At 50.0% G+C, this 20,610-nt stretch overlaps 1 protein-coding gene and 2 long non-coding RNA genes across 5 annotated transcripts; 1 reads left to right on the top strand and 2 right to left on the bottom strand.

The window, feature by feature from the left end:
• Positions 1-2,113: 2,113 nt before the first annotated feature.
• Positions 2,114-7,736, top strand: LOC135291095 (uncharacterized). Of its 2 annotated transcripts, XR_010353963.1 has the most exons (3): positions 2,114-2,487; positions 5,928-6,041; positions 6,961-7,736. It is a non-coding gene; the product is annotated as an uncharacterized LOC135291095 (long non-coding RNA). The 2 variants fall into 2 exon arrangements; XR_010353962.1 differs by lacking the exon at positions 6,961-7,736 and having other exon boundaries at positions 5,928-6,390.
• A 5,302-nt stretch (positions 7,737-13,038) lies between these two features.
• LOC135289904 (uncharacterized) lies at positions 13,039-16,258 on the bottom strand. 2 transcript variants are annotated; one of them, XR_010352636.1, is made up of 6 exons: positions 16,041-16,258; positions 15,602-15,786; positions 15,351-15,471; positions 14,185-14,766; positions 13,714-13,828; positions 13,040-13,361 (listed from the first exon to the last, which is right to left on the bottom strand). It is a non-coding gene; the product is annotated as an uncharacterized LOC135289904 (long non-coding RNA). The 2 variants fall into 2 exon arrangements; XR_010352635.1 differs by lacking the exon at positions 16,041-16,258 and having other exon boundaries at positions 13,039-13,361; positions 15,602-16,031.
• Positions 16,259-16,581: 323 nt separating this feature from the next.
• On the bottom strand, positions 16,582-17,037 carry LOC135291220 (heat shock factor protein 5-like; the record flags this gene model as incomplete). The annotated part of the gene is made up of 1 exon (XM_064405250.1): positions 16,582-17,037. A coding segment is annotated over exon 1 (456 nt), but the record flags the coding sequence as incomplete, so codon positions are not given.
• Between the last annotated feature and the right edge of the window lie 3,573 nt (positions 17,038-20,610).

Below are 20,610 nucleotides of genomic sequence, written 5' to 3' on the forward strand. Positions count from 1 at the left end.
GCACTGCTCTCCTCACAGGGGACAGGGAGCCTGCACAGCCACTGGCCACCAAGGGCCTCACTTGTACCCCAGGAGCATCCAAAGACATCTTAATGCTACCTCTTGTCTCTTGCTAAGACAAATTCACAGCCCCTTTCAGAACAGTAGGAAGGTGCCTACTGCCTACTGTTCAGATGTCTGAACAATCCAAGTTCCACTCCCCTTTTCCAAGCCTAACTGACTGGGGGAAGGGCTGGAATGATTCCAGCCCTCAGCATCTTCAGCCAGGCACGGGAGGTGCTGTCTGATCAGAAACTTGCAGCTATGCTTTGCTGTAGCCACAGCACTACCCAGAGCTGCCACTTACTGATGCTGGATGCTCAGGCCCTGCAGTGGCAGCAGGTGCAGTTTGGGGAGCATCTTCCTCCTCTTTGGCCTTTTCCGCAGGAAGACACATAGCCAGAGGAGCCTCCGAGGTTGGTGTTGGGCTCTGCAGACAGACAGCAGCATGAGGGACACATGACCTTCTTTATATTCAGCTCTAGACCCAGATGCACTAAGGAGAAATCATCTGTAGGGAAATGGGATTCTAAGTTGCTCCAACTCAAGTAAAATGGGACAATTAGATGGGACTGCACTCTCTTGTGCAGGTGAAATTCTCTCATGGCTTAAAGCACCAAGCAACCCCACTTCCAGCTGCTTAAAAGCTCTGAAAAGGAACTGCAGAAAACAGCCCAGGCTCCTCCTGCTGCTGCTGCTCTTGCTGCAAAGAGTCTGGACTGTACTTTCATTCATGCAACCAGGCTGGCACTGGTCTGCAACAGGCCCAGCTCACAGCTTGCTCCACAATTGTCAAATGCTCCCAAGGCCAGAGGCTCCTTTCCCACTCACCCAAAGACCGGATTCTCTCCAGGCATGGCTGATGTGACCTGCAACACACAAGGGAAAAACAACCAGATGCTGAAAGAAAACTGCCGGTGCTGGGCAAGCCCACCAAAAAGTCAACCCAAAGACAGAGCATTCTGCTTTCACTACATCACTCCAGCTGCAACCCCTGTGTCACACAGCAAGCACGTCAACAGCACAAAATACTGCCTGATGTCTACCTTTTGTCCTCTTTGGCCACTCAACCCATAGAAACCTGGGACTGAGAAAGTCCCAGTGGTTCTGTAACAGTCAGTGCTTCTGCCCCACCCAGCAGGAGCTACAGCTCCTCCTTTTCCTGTGCTTCAGTTTTCTCAGGAGATTGCATGCAGCAATTGCCATGAGCCCACTGAAAACCTTTCCCCAGAAAAGCTTCACCCAAGTGCCCCTTAGCCATGGTGGCAGTTCTATTGTGACACAGCACGGGAACAGCTCCTGTGTTCAGGAGCATACAAGAACTCCTCTGAAATGTCTATCTCAGAGGCCTTTTCCGAGCTGATTCTGTAATTTCTTTACAGAACAAATGGCTCTTTTAATGTGCAGGAAGTGTCAAGTTCCACAGGCACATGCTGGGATGAGGGAATGCAGAGAAGACTTGAACTGAGGGACATTCCCTCAGTCCTGGAGAGCAGTGCACAGCTTTTACAAGGACTCCTGACAAGCTCTCCCACTCTTCCTATCTTGGAAGTTGTCTTCCTTGAGCCAGCAAACTGAGGGGACTGCAGACTCCATTACCACATGCTGTGCCACGGGAGAAGCGGAGCCCCTGCAGGCCACATTACAAATGCTGCCCGCTCCCTGCTGGCTAGAGACACCTCCTTCTTGGCTGGAGCTGTTGACAGTGGCTTTACCCAACCAAAGGCCTCCTGGTGGCACTTTGGTTTCCATATGCTGCAATATCTACTTACGTGCCAGGTGGGTGAGAAAGTACCCAGAATAAGCCACGGAAAAAGCTGTGCAAACTGCAGCACACACTCCCTCCATGGCTTGAGCAGCGCTGCTCAAGTCTGCAGCAGACAACGCCTGTGGGGAAAAGCAAAAATACTGAGAGTCCTGCTGGCAGAGACCTCGTCGATCAGCAGGTTCTGCCCGCAGTGAGAGTGCCACAGAGCTGCTCTGCACACTGAGCCCTTCCAGGCCTCGGCACAACAACTTTGCCTTGACAACGCCGGGATGCGGCCGCTGACATCACAATAGCGGCCGCCCTAGGCTGGATTGTGAATTCATGCACAGAACCAGACCTTCTCTACACCTAATGCCAAAAAAAGCCTGCAAAGTTCTCCTCTGTTACAAAGCAACACACAAAGCCCTCCTAGTCCATCACCTGTTGCTCAAGGCATCTAAGAGTAGAAACACACTGAGCCCCTGGAGCCCACACTGAGAAGCTGAGCACTGAGAAGGGACCAGGATGTGAGGAACCACATTAGTGGTCTTTGGCCACTATTTCTGCTGAGCAAAAACCAGAAGGCTTATTCCTTTGTTCTAGAAATCAGAAAACAAGGAGAAGAAGCACTGCTTTAATTACATTTAGTGGTTTCTCCTAGGTACAGAGACATGGTCATGGATCTTTCTATATATATATATGTATGTATATATGTATGTATGTATATTATATTATTGAATACTATATATTCAAAACATTTTACATCATAGCCATGGGTGTGATTTCAGCAGGGAAATGCCATGACAGAGAATGCAAGGAGGATTGTTCTGTCTGACTCACTCTAGCAGGGAGGCCTTGGGACCAAAGCACCACCCCATTTTTCCCCCATTTTTGTCCTTCCACAGTATTTGTTAGGAGATGGGGCTGAGATGGGTGGCATGGAAATGACAGCTCTGACACACAGCTGAAACCATCAGGGCCAGGGTGGCATGTGGGACTGTTTTTCTGCTCCAGCAGAACAAGGCAAGCCACAGTGGTGACACTGATCCCAAGTGAGTCCAGCCAAGCCAAGTGGAGCCCAGCAGGGTGGTAGGAAGAGGCAGCGAAGCGGCAGATCCCATTCCCACACACATGCCCAGCGTGGCAGACTGATGGCAGCGGCAGTGCCAAACAGAGCTCTGCAGGGACAGAGAGACACCCATCACCATCACCACTGCCACCATCCCTGCTGCAGAGAGGGAGCGGGAAACTGCCACTGCAGGTGCACAGCTGCTCCAGGCAGCACCAGCAGCCCCCATCTACCATCAGAACCATTCTGTAAGCCCTCGCCATCCTGTCTTTGTTTCAGCAGCCCCATGTGACACTTCACCTTTGTTGCATAAGCCAGTACCCCTTTTGCACAATTTTCTTCTTATTGTTGTGCACTGCTTTTTATTTCCTCACTACACTGTAACTCTAATAGTTTTAACCTCTCATCGATTGTTTTCTCCATTGTCCCTTTCCATTGTCATGGAGAAGGGGAGAGAGGAGAGGCTTTACAAGGACCACCTCAAGAAGAGGACATAGAATGGAGGGAATGCCTTAGAAAGTATAAACAACCCTCATGCAGCCGCTTTTGGAAGGAATAGATGTCCAAGTTTCTTAAGATCCAGTTGCAAATCTGTGGAGTCTTGACAGCCAAGAAGCACAGGAACCTGGACACCTTGCTGTGAGGGACTAGAAGAGAGTGCTGGCTCAACACTTCAGGGGCTTGTATGTAGGGAAAGGGGCAGATGAAGCCTTGCTCTGGTGAGGCGATGCCCCACTCAGCACGCCCCACACCCCCAGGCCTGTATCCCAGCACAGCAGTGGCCGCTGATCCCTGGCACACCAGAGGCAATGCTCCACACCTGTGTCTGGAGCCCCTAACCCAGCTCCTAAATGGCCAAGTGAGTGGGAGCCCCATGTGGGGGAAGGCCCCAGGAGAGCCAAAGGCTATTTACCTTGGGATATGTGGCCACCACATGTCTTGACCCTACCTCCTCTTGGAATTTCTATCAGCTGAACACCACTGGAACCTGGAGTGATAGCTATGTTGGTTCTTTTCTGTCATTCTCTCTTTCTCTTTCTTCTCCCTTTTCCCTCCTCTCAGAGTTTTGAATAATTTAAAATCTAACAGGTTTAATAATCTAAATGTAAATTAACTTGCAGAGATTATAAGTTAAATGGGCTAAGTTAATCCTTCATGGAATGTTTTATGTTGATTGAATCCTGCTCTAAATTATTTTTGCCTTTAAAGTTCTCTGATTTTCAAACGTTGCCAGTCAAGGGTTTTTATGTTATTCCGAACTCTTGAGAACATCTCGTCGGTATTTCTCCTGCTTTTCTAACTTAGAGTACATGAACAAGTTGAAGTCCCTTTAAAGTGTCTCACAGAGCAACATTTTTGGATGCTTGCATTTTAATTGGCACAGCAAGCCAGGTACTCTTGAGGTGACTTGGGCCTTTTATACAGCATTAACTGTTCATGACATAACAAAGGAGAAATAAATTTTCAGTCAAAGCTGCTCTTTTCTGGCAGAAAAGTAATGGAATCCCACGCAGAAACTGATCTGAACTGCTCTCCACTGACGCACTTGCTAAAAGCTTATATAGAAAGCTTGTCCAGCCCTAAAGAGAGATGGGGATGGAGAGGAACTAGCACCATCCACAGTTACTTGTGGAGAAACATGAAATTTGGTAGAAGAAAATTAAAAACTCCCAGTAAAGGACCATGCGTGGTATCCATATGCATGGAGGTTTGACTCAGAGCTGTATGGTGCCCATCAGCTGCAAATTGCCTCAGAACCTGAAACAATAGCCAGCCTGAGGCCAGAGCAGGAATTGAATGCCAGGGTGAAGCCAGCCCCCAAACCATGAGAAATCAGTTAAACATGTTCCTCCAAAGCCAGAGAGGTTTAGAGTTGCAATTTAACAGTGCTGGGGAAGGTCTGGAAGCAGTGTTTTCCAGACTCCAGGAACAGCAGGGCGTTCCTGACTGCAAGGTCAGCCCTGCAGCCCTTGGGAGGGCTTTAATGCCTCAAAGTCCAACCCCGCCCCTCACTCTAAACTCCGCCAGCCCCTATAAAATACAGAGGTAGGATGCCCCGAAGATGATGTCACCTTCCTCTGCTCCCTGGAGGAGAGGTTCGGCTCTGCAAAGCCAATCTTCTTCCCTCCTCATCCCAAGCCCTGCTCACTGATAAAGAAGGAATTCGCTTATCAGGATGCAGTGTCTGGCAGTGCTACCTCATTCTGCAACAGAAGTGGTTGAACGACACGGGAAAATAAGCAATGATTGCAAAGAAAGGGAAATGGAGAATGTTTTGCGAATTTGGATTTGGGGGAATGAAATAGAACTTTTGGAGAAGGAAGCACATGGTGAAAATTCCTAGTCTTTTGCCCGGGGAACAACCTGTGATGTGACAAGTTTGGACCCCTTGCAGGGGAGAGAACCCCAAGCAATGCATGAGAAAGAGCTGAAGCCCATTGACCTTCGTCTGTGTTGTTGTAAGTTATTTCAGCATTTAAGGATCAAAACTGAGAAAACAAAATCTTGGCATCACCTCCAAAAAGTTATGGTTGTTGAGAGAAGGTGGTGGATTGAAATATCCCAAGATGCTCTCTGGAAAGAAAATGGGGATTAAATGGGGATTCGGTTTCCCCGGATTCTTAAGGAAGCTTTGCAAACTGCTCCTGCCCTGCCTCCTTCTGGCAGCCCTGGCTATTGAGCCTTGTCTGCCACCAGAGGCTGGAGGCCGAAATGCTGCTGCTAGAGCATCTGTAACCCTTAGGAGGAAATGCTTTTATCATCATGCAAGTTTGTTGTTTTGGTCTCACTAATAAGCCTGAATGTTCAAGAATGTCCTCACTACTCAGGAGACTGGGTGTACATCCAGACCCAGAAAGGAGAGCCACTTAACCAGAAGTGGAAAGGACTTTTGATCCCATGGCTGTGAGATTTACAGCTGGACACTCCTAAGTTATGTGATTAAAGTTAGCTCTGGACACATGGAATTGTATTGGACAGTACAGTAAATGTAACTCTGCTGCAGATAAAGCTGCAATGGAACATTTCTAAAGTGAAAAACATTGAATGGTTTCTCTTTCTGCCCATTTCCAGAGCAGTGTCCCTGGTATGGCAGCATGGCTGTTTGTTCCTGAATTAGTCAACCATCCTAGCAGGACCTTGTAGCTAATGACTACAATAGCAAGTATGGCTTTGAGTGCCACAGAGGTAAGAGAGCAAGAAAGAAAACAGAGCCATGTCTGTAGGAGTGTGCACCCTAATGGCAGAGTGGCAAAACTAGCCTTTGTCCCCGAAAAAAGGAAAGAAGGCCAAAAGTTTCTCTCAAGGATTAGGTGAAAAGCCACCTCATGGGACCTCAGGGACTTCACCAAATACTTGAGGACATCTAATTGGATAGAAGCCAAAAAGTCCTGCTTGATCCATCAGGGAGAAAAAGAAGAGAAAAGAGCTAAGTGCTTTTGTGAGGTGTTTTTACCAGGAGCAGACCTCTGCACCTGGCTCGAGTTTTTCTCTTTGTTATTATGCCTTTTATTAAACCTTTTTGTTTCTAACACTGCTGCAGAAGTCATCCTGCTAATTTTATGCCCCCAAAGTAATACATAAGCTGTCCTTGGCTGTATTATATTTCTTTTGAGGGCTTATGAGACCTGGCTAAGAAAAAGAAACATAATAGAGCAGAGCTGGGCAGCCGCTGGGGGTACTACAGTGCACTCACAGCCACCTGCCAACGCAGCTAGCCAAAACTAAAACAAGCAAACAGAAGCAAAACCAAACAGACCAACCCTCAAATAATTTTTAAAAATTATAAAAAAAAAAAAAAAAAAAAAAAAAACAAACAACCAAAAACCCAAACAATACAGGTGCTTGGCCTAATGGCCTGGTTACTAATAACATAAGAAAACAACTATTAAAGATGACACCTGGGACACCAGCTGGCCAGAGCCAATTCCCAGCTATCCTATAACTTGCCTTTCTGTGCAAACACAGAGGTTTCAGTTGCCCACCTTTCAGAGAGAGGAGCCTGCCAGACCAGGTTGAACACTCAGCAATGTCTGCTTGAATGATCTAAAGCTTTCAATCCAGAAGCCCAAGCTTATGAAGTGCAATTCTTCCTTTAATTTCCTAGATTCAAAACTGATTCTTCAGACCTACGCATGAGGCAGTTCTCCAGATCTATTGAGGACATGGAATGGTTTGGAAACCAAACTAAGGAACAAGGCACAAACCCAATCTTTATAGGACCAGGGAGAAAATGCTAAGAGGAAAAAGAGCAATTGTGGTTTTATTCCATCATTATTAGCTATAACTTGCAATTGCTGTGGGGTAGTTCAGAGTTTATTCAGGTTGACAACTTGAGTCAAAAGTTTATTTCATTCCTGAAGCTGCAGACTTGAAATGCTTCGAGTTCTTACATCCCAGGGGAATCCCGTATGCAAAATACTTGAAAATACATTTTTTATCAGAAAGAAAAAGAGATTTAAGCATTGTTGCAAGTGTTTTATATATTCATAGAAATCTCAAACTACTAGGTTAATTCCTGAGACTATTTTTACCTTTTGCACTTGTGCTTATTGTTGTCTGATTCCATATTCTCTTACTGCTTGTAACCCACACTAATCCTATCTCACTGCATGCAATAATAAAGCAAAGAATTACCTAAGGGATGAAAAGAACGCATTCCTCACTGTCTTGCATAAGGATGAAAACAGAACATTTCAGGGACTTCAACAACTCATTTCTCTGAATAGGAGCAAAGAAATAAAAGGCAGCAAGCTTTAACCACTCCACAAATCCCAGCTCAAGTAAGAAGCTCACAAAGGGCACTAAGGCAGGGAGACATGTGGACACGTGCACACCATCACCTCATCTGCAAAAATGGACCTGTTTCACAGCACCAGCCAGTTCATAGAGCCAAACGCCTTCCCCAGCCCCATGGGAAAGCAGTGTCAAGGCACAGGAACTGGGAAGTGTCCCAGGGTGCAGAGATAATGCTGGCAGCATTTGTGCCAGCAGTACTGGCTCAGACACACTGAAGTTCAGCTGATGCTGTGCAGCAGTCTCTTCACACTGCTAAGTTTCATGGGGCTGGCTGTATTTTTCACAACAGCCACTTCGGTACAGGACGGGTGTAGTGAAAAGTTCTGGAGTTCTGTTTCCACTCTCGTAAATTCCTATTTCTCTTCTTCTTTAAGACACCCACAACTTGAGAGACCTCAGGAGGCAACATTGAATTGCAAGCAGTTCCCAAAGTGAGCTTGTAAAATATGCTCTAGGTTTACATTATGTACTATGGGGATTTCAAAACTCTCTCTTTCAAAAACTGTTATTTTTCCAGTTAAAAATGCCTGTCAATTAAAAAGCTTAAACTTGGCCAGTTTTAACTACAGAGGAGAATACTCTCTGTCCCAGACCACCATCCAAACACACCCTTGCTTGGATACAGCTCTTGGACCTTTTGGGTAGCTTGACTACAGAATTCAAACATCCAAGAACAGGGGTACAAATACAAACCCTTATGCAACCATCTGGAAGCAACTAGGAAGTTGTTGGGTTGTTCTCATTCTGGAGGAAGAATTTACACAGCAGTAATAGAAATCACCTTTCTCCAGAAGCAGCTCTCACAGCTAGCACACTTAAGACTGCAGCACAAGCAGTTCCTAGGTGTGGAAGCTAATTGTTACATGCCACAAATAGCATGTGGAACTGCTGCAGGAAAACACCACAGACACATTTTCTTCTCTTTTTCCTTCAGTTCCAAAGAGAGTCATAAAATCTGGCTGGCTCCCTGGGGAGCTGTGTTAACACTAAAAACACTGACCAGCAGAAATGATTGCAATCACACCACTACAGTCTTCCATGGAGGAGGGCAATCCTACAGATCAGTGTATGGTCAAATTTGCCCCGAATTCTCATCATGTCCATCTACTCTGGATACCCTTACTTGGGATTTTTGTTTCTCAGCCATCACAGAACTGAGAACTGAGAAAAAGAGAAAAAAACAAGAACAGTCCTTGGGTAAGGGCAATACTGGACTGTCAGGAACTAAAAATAGTTGATAGCATCTGTATCAGGCATTGTTTTTTTACTCTCTACCAGTGTCCATTTCAGGTATCCTGATAGCATGATTTAGGATTTTGCAGCTAAATACAATGGGCTGCAATTTGAGAGGCCTACAAAAAATAAAACCTTATCAGACTGGTTTCTCCCCTAGGTGACAGGTGCAAAGTAGAAAATGGAAGGGCCTAGAGATAATTTTAGAAACATGCAGTATTTGCATCAGGTTCCAAGGGCATAGAGATATTGGAGCAGCAAGAAAATGCTCCCAGAAATGTTCTTCTAGCCTGAAGAGACCAGCCAGCCACAGGAACAGGAGAGAGCCACTTCTTTTATAAATGTGTACATTACTGAATGCAAGATCCATTGGGCCTTTCAGCTTCTGTTTGCAACAAAAAGTAAGATATTAACTTGTGTTTATGACGACTGTAATTGGACTTCAATGTTGTTGAGACACTCTCAGAGCAAAATACAAAGAAACTACATTCCATGTCAGTAAACCCAGCATTTAGAGTAGCAACTAAATAGTCCTATCTCAGAGTTAAATGTTCAATTCTTCATAAATGCAGTACCAAAACCAGTTAAATCCCACCTACACCCCAGACATCCACCTATACCTGCTTGTGTAAATAGTATTTTCCACTCCACTCCCTGGCCCTTCTCTCACCACAGTCCTCAAGCCCTCAACCAGGCACAAGCCAACTTCTCACCTGGCTGTTAGTAATTACCAAGCACCTGTTGGTAATTACCTGAGCACCTGCCCCACCCACAGCAGCTGTGCAGGGCCCTGACTGCTGGGAGAACAGGCTTGAAATGCAGACCCCAACCCCCAACCCAAAAAAAAAAAAAAAAAAAAAAAAAAATTACAACCTTTCTGAACAATTTCAGACTAGTAAAAGATCAGGACATAGAGAGACTTGTTTATTCCCTTCAGGCCAATCAAGAAAAATTTTATATCCTTCTCTGTGAAGGGAAGTCATGGCTTTTTTTTGAAGCAGAAGCATGTTTTATCAGCCCACTTTCCTTCCTCGTTTGTCCCTGCTCCCCAGGAGGCCACTCACTAGGCATATATAGAAATACCTGTGTCTGAAAACACATCTCATGAGTGCATGACTTGCACTGCAGCAGTTTAAGGCATCGCTCTTATTGCACAAAGATCACAAACCTCTTCTAGAAGAACTGCAGAGTTCTTACTATGGAGCAGTAAGAGCCCTGCCATCACATCTGCTGCTAAAGCAACAATTCCAGCTTTGCAGTGGCTTAAGCGGGCTGAGACAGAAGTGTTGCTCCATCAATGCATAAACCACAACAAAGCAGTGGTGACAAGCCTTTGTTCCAAGTTTGACTGAAGCTTTGGGAAGCAGCTTTGCCTGCAGAGGGCACACAGAAGCATGACACGTTTGCCTACTGTGCCACTACAATTTCTACACCATCATTATCACTGCTCGGGTGACTGAGCAAGCTGACAGTGTATGACAGATTGTCTGTCGTGTACAGAAAGTCACAGAAAGAAGAAGGGAGGGAGAAAACATGGAAGATCACAATGCAAAAGATGTTGAAGGAGTGTGGCAAGGATTGAGGATTAAGAGACAGAAATAAGAAGAGACCATACCCCTAAACTGTCAAGTACTGAGGGGAAACTGCAAGTACTTGCATGTTTGAGCTTACCACCTGGACTTGCATGCCTTGTCCACATTGCCATAATTTCAATCATTTTGTTTCCTGGACAAGCTGCCAGGTCCCCAATACCAGTCCTACCTCCCTTCCAGCAGTCTCTGTCTGTGCAGAGAGTTGAAAATAGATCAGGGATTACGTTTTACTCCATAAGCATTCAAGACAGCCAGAGAGCTTCCAGGAAAAAGGCCATACAGAGTGCCCAGGACAAAGAGAGTTTAAGCAAGTGGAAGATGGAGGTATTGATTGAGGATCACAGTTATGTTGAGGTTGAACCTTTCAAAGGTTTGTTGCTTTTGAAAGAGAGATTTTTGGAACTCCCTTGAGTTAGCAATATGAATTAAGCATTTAAATTTTAGCTTGCAGAATTATGTGTTGAATTTTAACCATTTACTTAAGAAACCTCTGTCTATAGAGGTTTTCTATAGAATAGAAAAACGCCAATTTTAGAAGCTTCTTGCATAAAGAACAATACTGGGAGAAGACCAAGGATGCAGAAACCCAGATAAAGGGCTCCTCTCTCTCTCCAAGCTCATCAAGACTGAGAGACGTACTCACATAAGCACCAAGGGACCAAAGCACACGCACAAAGGAGAAAAGTTGAAAAGTTCAGCCATACGGATGACCACAATCTTCAGCCTCAGAGACCACCAAAGACTCCTATGTCACCCCCACCATGAACAAGGCATGCTCAGAAGGGCATGGATCTAATTATCATGCCAGGCGAGGACAGGCAGGGCCAGGGGTTGAATGTCATGTATATGGAGCACCTTTGTGAATAAAAGATGGGGCTCAAACCAGGGCTCAGGGCACAAGTTTTCAGGAGAGCTATCTCACTTGTGCCCGGTGCTGACAATACAGACCCACTTCATAACTACATCAGGTTGTGGAGTCTATTTATTCCACCTATGGCTTCACTTTTCTATGGAAAACTGCAGGTGAGAAAGCCAGGCAGAAAAGGGAAGGAGAAGCCATGTAAACAAACCCATAGCTCTATACAAGGACAGAAGCAGATTTCACCTTCACCAGGCTCAAGAGACTTCAATTTGCTCTGGCATTCTTGACATTCATTCTCCTGTGGAAGAGCGCGGGGCTCCCATTACCTGAGAGGAAACGCGCTTTGATCCTGGCTCAGGCACGGGCTGTACAACCTGCGGCCAGTCCCGTGCTGGTGTGGCTGGAGCAGCTGTGCTGCGCTGTGAGCTCAGGAGAATGGAGCTGTAGCTGCTGCCACCCTTGGCTGTGTTTGGGAAGCAGAAGGTAGGAACATCAGTCATCTGTTGTGTTTGACTTTATTGTTATTTAAGATTGTAGTAAATACTGAGCATGAGCTGGGGTGCAGATTGTAATTGCACCTACCTCACTGGGGGCTCCTGGGGAAGCAGTTGCCTTGAGAATCAAGCTCCTCTCCTCCAAAGGCACTTCCCCAAATGTCAGCATTTCCCAGGGAACACCAACACAAATGTCAGAAACCCTGGCAAGGCTGAATTCCTTCTGCTCCTTGCAGCACAGGCACTCCAGCTCGAGCTCATCTTCCCTCCCCCAGCTCTGTGTCACTTCCTTCCCCACGCCCACGCGTCGCTTTGGGCGCGCAGCCCCGGGCCCCTACAAACACGAGCTGCCCTCTGCCTCTGCACGTGCCTGAACTCCTGCCTGCGCTCAGGGCAGCAAAAGCAGGCTGTTCCCAGCCAGGGAGCGGAGCCCTGTTCCCGCAGGAGGCTCTGGTCAGCCCCTTGCAGGACGCTCCGCTGTGCACACAGCACTTCTGCCCGCCCAGAGCGCTCCTGGCACAGCAGAGCACAAGCTGGCCGGCTCTGGGCTCAGCACACCCCAAACACGGGCACAGGAAGACGCAGTGGCTGTTTTGCAGCCATGCCCAAGAGAGCTGGGAAGGTCCCCTGCCTCTGGTCTCACTTGGTTGGCTTTCTGACTGGGCCTGAGGCAGGGGCTGCAATTCCTCACTTGTGGGGAGAGCAGAGCTGCCAGAAGCGCACCCAGCCTGCAGGCACTGCCTGACAGCGCTGCGGCCACTGGGACGCTCGCGCCTCTGCTGCTGCTTCATTTGCTTTGAGTCACACCCAGAGCTCACTGTTAGGCCACCATGGTCTCTGGTTCTGCCCTCTTCCTGTCCCTGTGTATGCATGGAGCATTGCTGTACTTTCAGGAAGCTCTTGGTGAGAACTTCCAGCATCGCAAGCTCCTCTGCCCTTGGTGGATGCTTGCCATGGAAGAGCATACTCAAGCTGGCTTTTCTAAAACCCAGGGTCCTTGTTCCCCTCAGCGTGCTCAGCACCACCTTTAAGTCCACAGTGCTGTGCAACTGGAGCAGCAGGACAGGGACCTTTGTAGCCTGAGCTACCCTTGTTCCTTCCTGCCCGTGCACAGATGACGGCGTAGAAGAGAACGGCAGTAGGGCCCTGCGTGTCCCCAGGCTCAGAATTTGTGCTGCTTCAGCTCCATGGACAGATCCACGAGTCAAATGAAAAAGCCAAACTGTTTAATAAATAAGGGAAGGCAAAGCGAAGGGGTGAGCTGGGAGGGAAAAAGGTGGATGGGCAGGGCCTGGGGACTGGAGGGAGTGAGCTACCAACAGGGAGGGAGATGGCAGCAGCTCCTGGAGCTTGCCACAGGCTCAGCTGTGACCGGCAAGAGCTGGGCCTGGAGCTGCAGCTGGTCCCCTCTGCTCTGCAGGTGATCCCATCTTCAGAGGGAACTGAGGGTGGCCAAAGGACACCGGTTCTTCTGAGCCTGCAGATGAAGTTTGGAAGATCTCCTGGCCAGGGACAGCAGATGGCACATCTGGGAAGGAAAGGAAACACTGAGTCAGTATGGGGACATTTCCCTTGGCAGCAGCTGCACTTCCATCAGGGAAGAGGAAATGTCAGAGCCTCCCCAGGAGGGTTAGAAAGAGAAAGCAGCCGAGCGGGCCGGGCTGTGGTGAGCGCAGCCGCGGCGGGACCGTCCCGCAGCCCCGGCAGCCCGGCAGAGCCGGCACAGCTCCCGGGCCCTGCCGGCACAGCTGCCTTGCCCAAGGACAGCCCCTGTGCCAGCCGGGGCAGCTGCACTGAGCAGCCCCAGCACGGGCAGGGCCCACGGCCACAGCCCACGCCAGCCTCAGCCCCACCCTGCCTCCCCGGCCCTGGGGCCTCACCCGGGCTCTCTCCAGGCTGGCAGCAGCAGGGCCCCGCTCACTGCTCCTGCTGCTGGCCCTCGGCTTCTCCCTGCTGGCTCCTGGCAGTCTCCAGCTGTCCTTGTGGTCATTGCAGCTGTGGCAAAAGTGGAGGCTCTGGAATTGGTTCCAAGGCCTGGCAGAGCTGCAGTCCCGGAGCCCTCTGTGCTCCCTGCTGGCCCCTCCATCCCCTCAGCCCCGCCATGCTCTCGCCAAACCCCCAGCCCCCTTCAGCTTCTCCAGCCCCTCACAGTCCTCTCACCCCTCTCAGTCCCTTCTGACCCATCCCGTCCCCTTAGACCCGCCACCCCCTCAGCCTGTGCCACTTGCCTGTCACCTCAGTGCCACCATGGCCCTGGGCTGCCCCACAGCCCTCAGCCCCAGCAGCAGCTCAGGGTCACCGTCCCTTCAGCACCACCGCCCCCTCAGCCCCCTCAGCCCCCTCAGTCTCACCGTCCTTCAGCAGCTCCTCAGGGGACAGTGCCTGGGGCCACCGGCAGCTCCCACCGCTCCAGGGACACCCGGGGCTGGAACTGCTGCTGCGCCCGGCCCGGCCGCCAGCTCGGACCCAGCCCAGGGAGAGGGGACACAGGGGGCACAGGGGGAAAGCAAGAGGTGAGCGAGGAAGCAGAACAGGGCAAGAGGTTAAAAAAAGGTGTATATAAATATCAATCTACGTAGCTAAACCCCCATATACAAATATAAATAGGCATTTACAAATGTATATATGTAAATGTAACTATACACAGGTATAAGTGCAACTGTGCACATCTATGACTACAACAACATATCTAAAGCTATAACGATATACCAGTAAAACCAAAAATAAATTAACTGTACAGATCTCTATCTATATATATAAATATAATCACATAAATCTATAAATACGACTACCTAGATAAACAAAGATAACTATATACATCTATAAATATAACTAGAGACAGAGGAATTCAACTTGCCCGATGTTCCAGGCTCTCCCTCTGTCTCTTCCTGCCACACAGGCCAGCCCTCCTGGAGAGGTCGGTCACATGTGATCTGGAAAGCAAAGGGAACACTGAGTCAATATTGGCCCTTGTGCACGTGTTCCTTGAGCACCAATTGTCCTTCTGCAAGGGACTGTAAAAGATGGCCTGAAAGGCAAACTCTCACTTGGCAATTTGAAGCCTGCTCTTTAAAGAACAGGGATCCTTCCAAGTGTTCAAAACTGAACTGTGTAAAGTGTTTAAGTATCCTGATAAAGTCTCAGCAAAGTCTTGAGCTTGAAACACAGTCTCAGTGACAGAGAGACCTCAGTCCCCACTGAAATGGCTGAAGCTGAAGGCTGGTGGGGCTGAGTTATGAACCAAACTGGGACATCCAGCTTGGTGACACAACTCCCACAAGGTCAGCTTTATTCCCTGCTCCCTTGCCACAGCAGAGGACTCAGTGTCAGAGCCTCTGGAGAAGCGTGGAGGGCAGGGCTCGGGGAGGTTGTGCCCGTGCAGGATTTGAGCTAAAGGCACCAGGAAGCACCAGCCCTGCAGACAGGAGCTCAACTCTGCTCATCTCCCTTGCTGCCAGAGGCAGGCTCGGAGCAGCCATCTCACACCTCTCTAAACCAAGGGGGGCTCTGTCCTTACCAGGCTCCTCGGGCTCTGGGGAACTGTTCCTGCAGCTCTCCGTGCCAGATGAGGCTTCCTCTGCTGCAGCTCTGTCCACAGGCTCACCTCCTGAAGACTCAGGCACAGCATTAATATTGCCCTTGAAAGAACAATGGAAAGAAAGAAAACTCAAGATCATTTGGTATTTTCTTGGAATCACATCAGGGATGCAAGTTTCTCTTCTTCTCCATGTAAGCCCAGCCTCTTCCTTTCCCCTCCAATGGAGTTACCTGGGCAGAGGGAGACCTTTCAGATAGGGATCTCCTGATCTCCCGGATCATTTGCTCCACAGCAAAGGCAAGATCCACTGCTGGTGACTGCTCTTCCTCAGGTGTGTTACGGGCTGAGCTGGAGGCTGTTAATGCTGCACCAGCAGTGCCAGGTGGAGCACTGGATGCTGAAGTGCCTGGGGTGGCTGCAAGAATCCAAACCCATTGGTCAGGCTCCATAATGTGGCTCTGGGATACAGAGCTCTATTGCTGCCTTCGATCAAACATCACAGGCAGCAAGCAGGAAAAAAAAGGCAGAGAATTTTTTGGCCTTCTAGGTTCCCCTTCCGAATAGGCTTGACAATTGCTGGCTGAGAATGACAGAGCCTTGTGGAAAAATACCTCAAACGGACACTTTTAAGTATGTTTGGGAAAAACAAGGCTACAACTCTTTTCCTACCTCGTGGGTCAAAAGCCGGGGGCTGGGGCTGCTGCTCCCTGTGCAGCTGCTGGAAGCTGCAGGGCTGGAGCCGGAGCACCTCCCGGTCGAGAGGAGGCAGCTGCCCCCCGTACAGCTCCTGGAAGCGGCTGGGGGGTCCCTCCCGCCCGAGCGGCAGCGGCGGCTCCCCGTGGAGCCCGAGCAAGTCGCAGGGCGGGATCGCCAGCACCTCCCGCTGGGCGGGCGGCGGCCGCTCCCCGTACAGCTCCTGGAAGCGGCTCGGCCCCTCCCGCCGGGCCGGCACCGGCCGGTCGCGGTGCAGCAGGTGGAAGCTGCAGGGCGGGCGCCGGGCGAGCAGCGGCCGCTCCCCGGGGCGCTGCTGGAGGCGGCCGGGCCGGGGGCTGCGCAGCTCCCGCCCGTCCGGCAGCGTCCGCTCCCGCTGCAGCAGCAGGAAGCCGCTGGGCGGGCGCCCGGGCGGCAGCGGCGGCCGCTCCCGGGGCAGCGGCTGGAAGCGGCCGCGCCCGTGCCGCCCGTCCGGCGGCGGCCGCGGCCCGGGGAGCGGCCGGGAGCCGCAGGGCGGGCGCCTGCGGCCCTCCCGGCCCGCCGCCGGCCGCCGCCTGTCGGCCGCGCTCCGGCGCCGGAGGCGGAGCAGAAGGTCGGGGCGGTCGCGGCGGAAGCAGGGGCTGCTGAAGTGCAGCCAGCCCCCGGCATCGCCCGGCGCAGCCGCGCCGAGCCAGCCCGGCACCCTGCGGAAGCCGTAGCGGTAGAGCTGCCGCACAAAGCTGCTGAACTGCGTGGCCCTGAAGGGGCGCGGCACCGGCCCCGCCCCAGCGCCACCGCCCCCGGGGGCGGGGCCCGGGCCGAGCAGCTCCCGCTCGAAGAGGGAGCGGTGGACGAGCAGCCCCTGGGCCCGGCTGTCCCAGCGCACGGAGCGGACGCGGGGGCTGTTCACCAGGCGCCACAGCTTGGCGGGGAAGGCGCTGGCGCTGAGCCCGGCGGGCAGCGGCAGCTCCGCCATGGCTCCGATCGCCGCCTGTGGCCGCAACGCCCGCGGCGCAACGGCCGCGGCTGCGCCGGCGGCGCGCGGCCGGAGGGGGGCGCTGCGCTCGCGCCCAGCGCGGCCCCGGCGCGGGCCGGACTTGGCGGGGACGAGCGCGGCAGAGCCGGGGCCGCGGGCACAGCGCGGGCGGGGCGGCTCCCGGCGCTGGCCGGGCTCCGCACGGCACGGCACGGCACGGCACGGAAGGGCAGCGCCCGGCACGGCATTTCAGGGCAATGGAAGCCCGTGGCGAAGGCACTGGGAGCAGTTGCGGGCTCTGTCCCCACTGTGCATCCCGTGCCTGGGTCACCATCGGTGACAGAGAGGAAGGACATTGCTCTGGCTTGGCTGGGGAAAGGATGAAAAGGGGGCATTAGAAAACATTCATTTGGTCTCCTTTTCAGCAGACTGGCTCTTTTTATCTCACCGTGTCTGCCTGTCTTTGGCAGAGTTGGCACATTTCTCGTGATTTAGAGTCAGCTACAGCAGCAGGAAGGGGCAGCAGGTTTGTCAGATTGATTTCAAAGCTAAAGTGCTGCCCCATGGATGGATGCTGCTTTATTCAAGGGATTTCTGGCCTGGAGTTGTAGTGAACTCATGCTGGTGTTTTCCCAAACAGTGTTGCCTTTTTCTTTCCTCAGGAATCACCTCTTCTTCCCCCCATCTGGGGAGAGTTCCAATGCAAATGCCTCCTGCAGCCAGCTCTTGTCACTGTAGACTGACAAAGGAGATTTCACAATGGAGAGAGACTCCCTAGAGCTGCTGTGGAGAGCTGAAGGGGGAAGCTTTGTCCCTCAGCCTTGAAGTCTTGTTGGAGAACTGCTTGTGCTCTGGGGGACGCACAGCTTTTCCAAGCCCTGCAGGTTCATTCCTGAGCTTCCTGACACGCCACAGACTTTGGGGCTGTCATGTTGGAGCACAAATTTCAGTCTGGGAACTTTTGTGACACAGGGAACAGGATTAGCCCTGCAAGGCCAGGCTAGGGCCAAGAGCAGAAGGCCAGCAGCCTGCATTTGCCCCCAGGGAGCCCTCCAGAGCAAGAAGCCACTCCTGGCCAGGGGCTGAGGTGCCCGAAGCTGCCTCCCCGCTGTGCAGCTCTGCAGAGCTCACGCAGCGCCGGGTCCTGGGCAGCTGGGACAGCCCGGCTGCCCTGGAGCACAAGGAGTGTCCCAGAGAGAAGCTGCTGCCCTTTGCTTTGCAACTGTTTCACAGAGTCCTGTCATGAATCCACAGAGTCTGACATGTTTTTCTTTCTTCTCAAAAATGTTACCCAGCTTTTTGAGAAAATTGAGTGATGTAGCTTCTGCTGGTGGTGGTGCTTTTGTCTGCAGGTGAGGGCAGGTGATTTGAACCAAGGACGGAGTCCACTGTTGACATCCTAGCTTTGCCAAGTCAAGAAAATCATTCACAATTGAGCTACTGGTGCTGAGCAGTAGGATTTTTTCCTAGTTTTTGGAAAACTACAACCTTAAGAAACCCAACAGATTTTCCTCCATGAGGATACCAGCAGTAGCATGATACCAGTTTTTTCACCTCTTTTCTGTGTCTTTGGTGCTTTTGAGAGTTCCTCAGTGCCCAGCAGGAATGAAAGGACATGTGATAATGTGGTTTAAGAGCTCTGTGTTGTTCCTTGCCACATGAGTGTTCATGACAAGCTGGACAGCCCACTCGTGGCTCTGTTGAGTTAAATTCATCCCAGTTCTGTGCAAACAGCAGCCCTGAAGTGCTGAGGAGAGCAAGGACAGTGGGTGGGTGTGCATGCACACAGCCGGGGCTGACTGCTGTGTGGGCAGAAGGTTTTGGACTGCTGTACATCTTCACTCTCCAGGCTGGAGGAATATATCAAAACTGTATGAAATAAAAATATTTATCAAAACATATCAAAATGTATCACACAACACATATGAATTTATGATAAATGTAATTCATCATCTATATACTACATATTATATATTTTAATATAGATACTATAATAAACAGAAGATATAAAATATAGACTTGGTCTTTTTCTAAGCCATTGCCTGTGGGTCATACAGACCATCTCCTGGTGTTACTGCATTTGTGTCTTCTGGTACTACTCATTATAGCATCCGTGTCCTTGGGAGTTCCTTCAGGGAACTTCACACAAGGGGTTTCCATTGTTTCAGTGCCTTCAGAACTTGTTCCTTCCCAGTTCTCCAGCCTCCTTCTGGATTTTGGAGCATCTCAGCACTTGTGTCCGTGGCCCTTCCTTCATCCCCAGCCTGCAGCAGTCCCAGTCACTGCTGCCTCCCCCTTGCTGCAGCTCATTTGCCCAAGTGCTGCCAAAGGCAGCGGAGCTGGCTCAGGATCCCTGTTGGCTTCTGGGCTCTGGGATGAGCTTCAGGGGGACACTTGGAGCTCTTCCTAAAGAGCTGCCCGTGGGATGGGGGGTGGATTTGTCCTCTCCAGGTGGCTCCTGCTTGGAGTTCTTCTCTCAGTGGAGTCCCGGAGTTTTCTCAGCAGGCCTTGGCAGCCAGTGCTGAGCCAACGTGTGGCTCTGCTGCCATCCCAAACCTGCGCTGCCCGTGCCCAGCCTGAGTGCAGGTGGGGCATGTGCTGGCCATGGCCCAATCCTGCAGCATTTCCATCTGCTCCTGGCTTTGGGCAGCACAAATCTACACTTCTTTCAATAGAAACACTGCATTTCTTGCAAATAGTTACACCTGCAGTAGTAATGCACAAATATGCAAAAAACCTTAAGTTTAAAAATGAAATTTGTTTTAAATTGCTACACTTGTGCTGCCAATGTATAAACATGCAAATATCAATTTAAGTTTAAAATGTAATTTTTTTGCGAGAATTGTGCTTTGTAAATATATACAAATACCAACTTCAGTTAAAAAAAATATTTTATTGCAACTCTGTACAACTCACTGTACACAAATATGAATTGAAGTATAACAATTAAATTTTTTACCTATTACTACAATTGTACAACCCATATACAAATACAGAAACATCAATATCCCTCTCTAAAGAATTTCAGATCCAGAACTAAATAAATACAATTTTAGAACTATGCAACTCCATATATATTTAAGTAGAAGTAAATACATATCTATCCATAAGAATATATAGATGTAGATATGTATTACATATTTCATTACATATATGACATATATAATATACACATATCAAACCTATCTATAAATATACAAATATCAGTGGACCAATAAAAAAATCCATACAACCCCAGCAATAAAACTACACAGCCACACAACTGTACAAGTATGTAAATATAACTACAGATGTAAACAGATCAACTTACATGCATCAATAGAACAATACACATAGACAGATGTCTATACAAATATCAGTCAATGTATGTAAATATCCCTACACTTGTAACTATCCAAGTCTAATTGTACCCATCCACAAACAGAACTAGATCAGGAGGGATTGCAGCCCCCCATGTTCCCAGGCTCTCCCTCGGTCTCTTCCTCCCGTGCAGAGCAGCTCTCCTGGACAGGGACAGCAGATGGGACATTGGGAAGCAAAGGGAACACTGAGTCAGTATGGGGACGTTTCCCT

The sequence above is a fragment of the Passer domesticus genome, chromosome Z, assembly GCF_036417665.1.
Source record: "Passer domesticus isolate bPasDom1 chromosome Z, bPasDom1.hap1, whole genome shotgun sequence".
Classification (NCBI taxonomy): domain Eukaryota; kingdom Metazoa; phylum Chordata; class Aves; order Passeriformes; family Passeridae; genus Passer; species Passer domesticus.